Below are 7,563 nucleotides of genomic sequence, written 5' to 3' on the forward strand. Positions count from 1 at the left end.
TGATTCCGTACCTCACTTTATTCTGGACCGAGACACAGATTTCCCGTATTCTGTATTGTTCTAGGCTATGCATGGAAAATCACTTAAATGGTCCGTAGCCAAAGTCAATGTTCACTACTAGTTGGCTGTAGACTTCCATGATTTCTTGCTGTCACTGTAGTGTTCTAGTCAGCGTTGGCCAGGAGCTGGCTACTGTAGTCTTTCCAAAAATTGTCACTGTGTTCAAAGGTTTTCTACGTTCTACCTTGGAATGACAATCAGTGCTGCACAAAAGCATGGATGCTTTGCATGACGCTGATTGCTGTGGCCAGCTCAGTGAAGAGTATGTGCTCTTTTTATTAGGAACACCTGCACATATCATGCAAGTTCGAATCAAACGTCAGAAAGGGGATAAATGTGATCTCGGTTACTTTGACCTGGTTGATGGCATGACTGTGGGTCACAAAAAAAAATTGAGCAATGCATATCATGGTGTCTTACTGATGACACACACACTCTTAAAGGCAGATGTGCAACTATTCATTCATTCATTCATTCATCTTCTACCGTTTATCCGAACTACCTCAGGTCACGGGGAGCCTGTGCCAATCTCAGGCATCATCGGGCATCAAGGCAGGATACACCCTGGACGGAGTGCCAACCCATCGCAGGGCACACATTCACTCTCTCACTCTCTCATTCACTCACGCAATCACACACTAGGGACAATTTTCCAGAGATGCCAATCAACCTACCATGCATGTCTTTGGACCGGGGGAGGAAACCGGAGTACCCGGAGGAAACCCCCGAGGCACAGGGAGAACATGCAAACTCCACACACACAAGGTGGAGGCGGGAATCGAACCCCGACCCTGGAGGTGTGAGGCGAACGTGCTAACCACTAAGCCACCGTGCCCCCCTTTATTTATTCATTTATTTATTTATTCATTCATTCATTCACTCATTTTCTCCCGCTTATCCGAACTACCTCGGGTAACGGGGAGCCTGTGCCTGTCTCAGGCGTCATCGGACATCAAGGCAGGATACACCCTGGACGGAGTGCCAACCCATCGCAGGGCACACACACACACTCTCATTTACTCATGCACTAGGGACAATTTTCCAGAGATGCCAATCAACCTACCATGCATGCCTTTGGACCGGGGGAGTAAACCGGAGTACCCGGAGGAAACCCCCGGGGCACGGGGAGAACATGCAAACTCCACACACACAAGGCGGAGGCGGGAATCAAACCCCCAACCCTGGAGGTGTGAGGCGAACGTGCTAACCACTAAGCCGCCGTGCCCCCCTTTATTTATTCATTTATTTATTTATTTAATAAACTGTTTAAGTCCAAGTACAGCTAGGTTTACTCTGGTTTCTTCTCTTAACCTGACAGAAAAATGTTCTGTTGTTTTTTCTTAACTTGATTTTGGACTTTTGATTGGACGATGCTTGCTTAAGCATCAGTCTGGGCTGAAAACAAATCATCCCCAGCACTGCTTTGTGATTTTATTCTGTGTATTTTTTCTTAAATCCACTGGTGGTGTCGTTGCACTTGGTTCTCTAAAGCTTCAAACAAATCTGTCATAAGACATTCGTAAACAGCAAATAATCGAATGTGGATTGCAAAAGTTCAACCTTTATATTGATGTCTTTTTATATTTGAAAGACAAGGGGCAGGAGTCAGTCTTGCTACTACATTTGTACCTTTCACCCTGAAACAGTACACCTGTGTGTTTTTGATTAAGATAGAACTAAGTTTTAGCGAAGTCTTTATTGCTAAATTTATCGAGGGTTCTAAATATTCACACAAAAGGCATGTTGCTGTATTTTTAACCTTCGCTCTGCACGAAGACCTCGGCACAGTGGATATTCCCAGCGCAGTCGTCTCAGCTCAACAGCCACAGGACCACCACTTGCTGGCAAAGCAGGTGTGTAATGCTTTGAGTGTGAAGTAATGAGGTCTTTGTGGACCTCCACATGCTGTGAAGAGTCAGTCAGCATGAGCCAAGACTCAAGGATTTCTATGAATACATGAACTCGTTCCTCTCTTCCTGTGAAGAGACTTTTTTGTCCCAAAGGAAGCACTTGGTTTTCAGATAGCTAGGATACATCATTAAGCCAAACGTGACAGCACAGGACCGGAGAGAGGTCCTGTCTTCCAGATCCTTTTATGAGCCAGTCAAGTGCAAAATTTTCAAAATATAAGTGCAGCCAAGTGCAAACTTTTTTCCATGACCTAGACAAGTACAAGTGCATTTAAACGCTGTTGTCGCTACACATTTAATAACAGGATCAGGCATGTTGGGTTTATGTGTCATGAGAACAGGCGAAGAGTCAAGAACAGACCAGTGTCTAACACTAAACTGGAAGATATTATATACTTAAATAACCGCTTACGTTTATATGTAGCTGCTGTGGTGAATTTATGTTTTATTTTATAAGCCTCACAGGATTAATGACCATCAAGACTATTTAAAGAAGTCTTGCAACTCGACTTTGACTTTGACTTTGACATCAGTGTCTTGTGACTTCACTTGGAATCAAGCTAGTTTGCAGCAAAACATGATACCGTCAGACAGCCAGTCAGCATGCGCTAGACAATGAAACACCAAATTTAAAAAGGCTGGATGATTTGTATAAATTTACTTTCTTTATTTTTAGTCCTTAAATTTGGTAAAGAGGACATCATCAATTGGTTAGCACTCAGAACCGAAGGACTAGCAACTTAACTTGGGACTCGAATGCCAAGACTTGAGACTCACTTGACATGAAACAGTAACCTAGAGCCAGCTTTTGTGTTTCTTTACCTGATTATGATCAGGCTTAGAATCTGTAAAATGTCCAACATATAATTTCTAACCTAGTATTGAAATAAAAGGCAGGGTCATGCTGGTATACTTGATTTGTCTGTGTACTTTGCTGTATGCACTGCCCTGTTACCTAATTTATTTATATGCAACTGATTTAGTATGGACATTAAGCTCTGGACATACCCATGACCACAGCCATAACACAATCTGATACCTGAAATGTATGACCATGGTAACAAGGAATATTATCCAGGTAGTGTATGGTCAGATTGGTCCATGTCAATAAAAGGGCAGCATACTTGGCTGAAGTCAGAGTGAAAATGTCACAGATGAAAGTGGCATCTGAGCTGGAGAAGAGGAGCCAAGTTCTCTCACAGAAGTGATACGTGCCATAAGAGGTATTCTGTAGGTACAATCTGCAAGAGAAGTGTGTGCGTGTGTGTGTGTGTGTGTGTGTGTGTGCACCCTCGTGCTTGTGTGTGCATCCATATATGTGTGTGCGTGCTTGTGCGTGTATATGCATGTGTGTGTGTGTGTGTTTGTTTGTATATGTGTGTGTCCTGAGTGTGACCGCTGCTACATAGTTTAGTTTAATGGACTGTAATGTGACACAGATGAAAGGCTTCGAGACAGAACTGTACCCCTCACGGCTACAAGCAAACAACTTAGTGAGCGGAAACTATTAACAAAAACAAGGACAGCAAAAACTGCACAGATTTTTGATTTCATCTCATCGTATTCAGGAATTCAGAAAAGATTTCTATCAGCTGGTTTATCCAGGCAATATATTTATTTCCCCGTCCTTATACATATAGGTGATATTCTCAGGTCATTGTCAGTACAGTTTCAAGTGTTGGCGTTGCCTATCACATACTTCTGTAATTATCATAAGTGCAAGCTGTCAGTGTGAAAGGCTGTCGAATGTAGAAATATTCATCACAGAAAAGTATTCCCATGTTGCCTGCTAATCAAACATGCAGGCCAGAACTCCTGGCTTAGCTGTTTTATTTTACTTGGTGAAATACAAAAGTCATTTCCATGCAGCTTTTCTATGATGTGAACACAAATTTTTGAACTTCATTCCACTTTCTGTATTGAACGTTTATCTTTTCACACTGTTTATTATCAGTTTCACATCTTACTTATTTGCTCCTTCCAGATTTATACTAATCGATATCCTTCTTACTCCTGTACTGTTCTTTTCTACATATTTCTTTTGCTCAATTTTTATGTCCTTGTTTTTTTCCAGCTTCCCTGTTTACAAGGTTTAATAGGTTTTCTTCGAGTTTTGAAAAAAAAAATTCTAAGCTAAAAAGAGACCATATTATCTCTGTAGAGACTCTTGTAGTCTCCTGTATTTCAGCTTTTTTTCTGAGACAAAAGACCCCATTAATTCCATATGTCTCCTCTTGTGCCTCAGTAGAGAGCTCAAAACATTGACGTATTAATGATGTACCACATTCTTTCAAATATTCTGCCAAAGCTTACTTCAAGCACAATAATGTACACCAGTTGATCATTGATGTACATGATATATTTTGGTATTTTTACATGTTTGCTGTAAATATATTTAAAGGATATGTATTTGAACGTGTTAGCTTAAGCATGTGGATCAAAGTATGCTAGTAGCTAATATTTTCTAAGAGAAGTAATCTAGGTTGAAAGGAGTCTATAGTCCAGTCCCTCTAGAAATTAGTACAAAATCAAGCTACCGGTCACAAATTTGGTAGAGCTGAAGATTTTTTAAAATTACCGCAGATATACCAGAGATTTAGGCTGAGACGCATCATGTGACATCATCACAACATGCATTCAGCTAAAGTACATGATCTTTATTAAAGTTCATTAAAGTTTTAAACGTTTGCGATTTACATTAAAAATCATTTTAAAAAAGTGAAGCAAATATAACAAAATAATGATAATAATAATAATAATAATAATAATAATAATAATAATAATAATAATAATAAAACATCCTGAAGGGTCTGATACTATTTTTGCCCTCGTAGCTGTGGTATTAATGTATATAAGTATTAATACAGCTACAATATTAATATTAAAGTATTTGCGTCTGCTAAATTACTCTCTCGGGTCTACTTACTTACTGTACACTTATTAAATTTCATTTTTTTAAGTCAGAAGGTTTTGACCCAGTTATGTGCTACTAATATGGTCAGAATACATTTTTTTCTTGAGATTTTAATTACATTTTCACTTCACTTTAACTTGTGTACTGTGTTGCCATCATTTTAAAAATAACTCAATAAACTGTCTACTGAATTACACAGTCACACATCAGTGCTGTTGCCTGATCAGAAAAAAATCTTTCTATTTTAACTCTTTTAATCTCAGAAATAAAATTCTTATATTAATTTACATAATTTTGATGAAACATTTCAATGCAGTTTTATTTGCACAGTTTATTTAACCTAGTCACAAAGTAGCTTCACCAAAATACAAAAAATTAAAAATATACATTTTAAATGTATAGATTTATCAGTTTTTACTTACGAGCAAGCCAAGATGAAAATGGAGAGGATAAACTCTCAGATGATATGAGGAAGAAACCTTCTCAAAAGATCTCTGTCCTCATCCATCTGTGTGACCATCTGTGTGACACCCAATAGTACGATCATAAATCCTTTTCCTTCTGTTACTGTGTATTATATGGTCAACAATTGTATAACCATTAAGTAACCAGGAAATTCATTCTAGTTCCAATGTGAATTCTATCTTGTTAAATGTGTTAAAAAGTTTAAAAGTAAACATTTGTGACAAACTTTATTCCAAAGGTTATATAAAGCAACACGAGAGAATCTCCTGAGAAAGTAAAAAGCAAACCTTAAAGCAAAGAAATATTCATGTAGAGTTTACTTATCGGGGGGCACGGTGGCTTAGTGGTTAGCACGTTCGCCTCACACCTCCAGGGTCGGGGTTCGATTCCCGCCTCCACCTTGTGTGTGTGGAGTTTGCATGTTCTCCCCGTGCCTCGGGGGTTTCCTCCGGGTACTCCGGTTTCCTCCCCCGGTCCAAAGACATGCATTTCATCTCTGGAAAAATTGTCCGTAGTGTGTGATTGTGTGAGTGAATGAGAGTGTGTGTGTGCCCTGTGATGGGTTGGCACTCCATCCAGGGTGTATCCTGCCTTGATGCCCGATGACGCCTGAGATAGGCACAGGCTCCCCGTGACCCGAGGTAGTTCGGATAAGCGGTAGAAGATGAGTGAGTGAGTGAGTGAGTTTACTTATCACTGAGTAGGGATTTACTGTGCTAATAATATTTTCTTGCTTCATGATCTTGGTTATAGTCTGTGATAATGAATGCAGTCTAAATAAAACTGTGAAAGGTACCACAGTGCTGTCCAGAGACCTTCTCATAATAAAAACATCTGTACGAACATTTATATTATAAAATAATAAAACAGAAGCCTTTACTCTTGTCACATATACATTACAGCACAGTGAAATCCTTTCTTCACATATCCCAGCTTTGGAGGTTGGAGTCAGAGCACAGGGTCAGACATGATACAGTGCTCCTGGAGCAGGGAGGGTTAAGGGCCTTGCTCAAGGGCCCAACAGTGGCAGCTTGGCAATGCTGGGGCTTAAACCCTGATCCTCTGATCAACATGCCAGAGCCACTTGAGCTGTCACTGTCTCCAAGATATAAATGATTCAAAATATTAATATTTTTCATGTAAATTTAGAATTGTATTATTGTTACTGTTAAATGGAAAAACTCTATTGATCTGTATTGTTATATCTTTAGTAGATATATCTATCTATACTATATGCATCTCATTTGGTGATTCACTACTGAATTTGTATCTTTTTATGTACAGGCTGGTGGTTTGATGCCTGTGGCCCATCCAACCTGAACGGGATGTATTACACCCAGGGACAACATGTTGGCAAACTGAATGGCATCAAGTGGCATTATTTCAAAGGGCCAAGTTACTCCCTTCGTGCGACTTCCATGATGATCCGTCCTCTGGAATTTTCGTAAACCTTTTTCCAAACCAACTTTCATAGACCTTTTTCCAAGCCAAGTAGGTGGGAACATAATAAAAAAGGGTTCCATTCATTATAACAGCACACCTTAGAAGTGGCTTTATATGCTACATGTACTGTACGATACATGGATTGTGTGACACTCATTTGCAATAATCCACCTTTTATGGAAAAAAGATGAGAAGAGAAGAGAAGAGAAGAGAAGAGGCTTCTATTATTATCACAGGAGATGATTAACTCTCTGGGATTTAAAGAGAGCATTCTTGGCTGGCTTTTATTTTTATATATCAGAGGTATGAACTTGAGTGCCATTGCTGGGTCACTGTCAGCTGCTGAGGTGAGCACATCACCTCTGAGAGGAGACTGGGTGATACTGCACACGTTCGGTACCCCAGTGAATTTGCAGCAGCTGGAAAGATTTCTGACAACTCAAAGTGAACCACTGACTTGAACATTTTTGTACAAACAGTGTTGTTGCACAGTTACCACTGACACACATATTGTATTATTACCTTGTTTTGTACCTACACACATTTCCGTACATGATTCTTGTCAAAACGGTTTCCAAATGTCAAATAATGTTTAATGTGAAAGAACCATATAATGTGGAATCTAGAGAAAAGGGTTCGGCTGATGGTACTTTATGCCAGATCGAGTCTCATTTTCTATTATTACCTGCGATTCTATTAATACTGGCTATTATTTTTTTGATGACCTATAGGTACATTAATGGCTAGCAGTCACAATTAGACTACAGGCCA

General features: G+C 39.5%; 1 protein-coding gene across 2 annotated transcripts in view; it reads left to right on the top strand.

The window, feature by feature from the left end:
- The window catches only part of angpt1 (angiopoietin 1), a 58,782-nt gene extending 51,781 nt beyond the window's left edge, over positions 1–7,001 (top strand). For both annotated transcript variants that reach the window (XM_060857215.1, XM_060857216.1), the window contains exon 9: positions 6,634–7,001. In XM_060857215.1, the coding sequence (XP_060713198.1) occupies positions 6,634–6,797 (164 nt within the window). In that variant the 3' untranslated portion in view covers positions 6,798–7,001. The remainder of the gene's footprint in view (positions 1–6,633) is intronic.
- Positions 7,002–7,563: the final 562 nt, after the last annotated feature.

This window comes from Tachysurus vachellii, chromosome 21 (genome assembly GCF_030014155.1).
Source record: "Tachysurus vachellii isolate PV-2020 chromosome 21, HZAU_Pvac_v1, whole genome shotgun sequence".
Classification (NCBI taxonomy): Eukaryota; Metazoa; Chordata; class Actinopteri; order Siluriformes; family Bagridae; genus Tachysurus; species Tachysurus vachellii.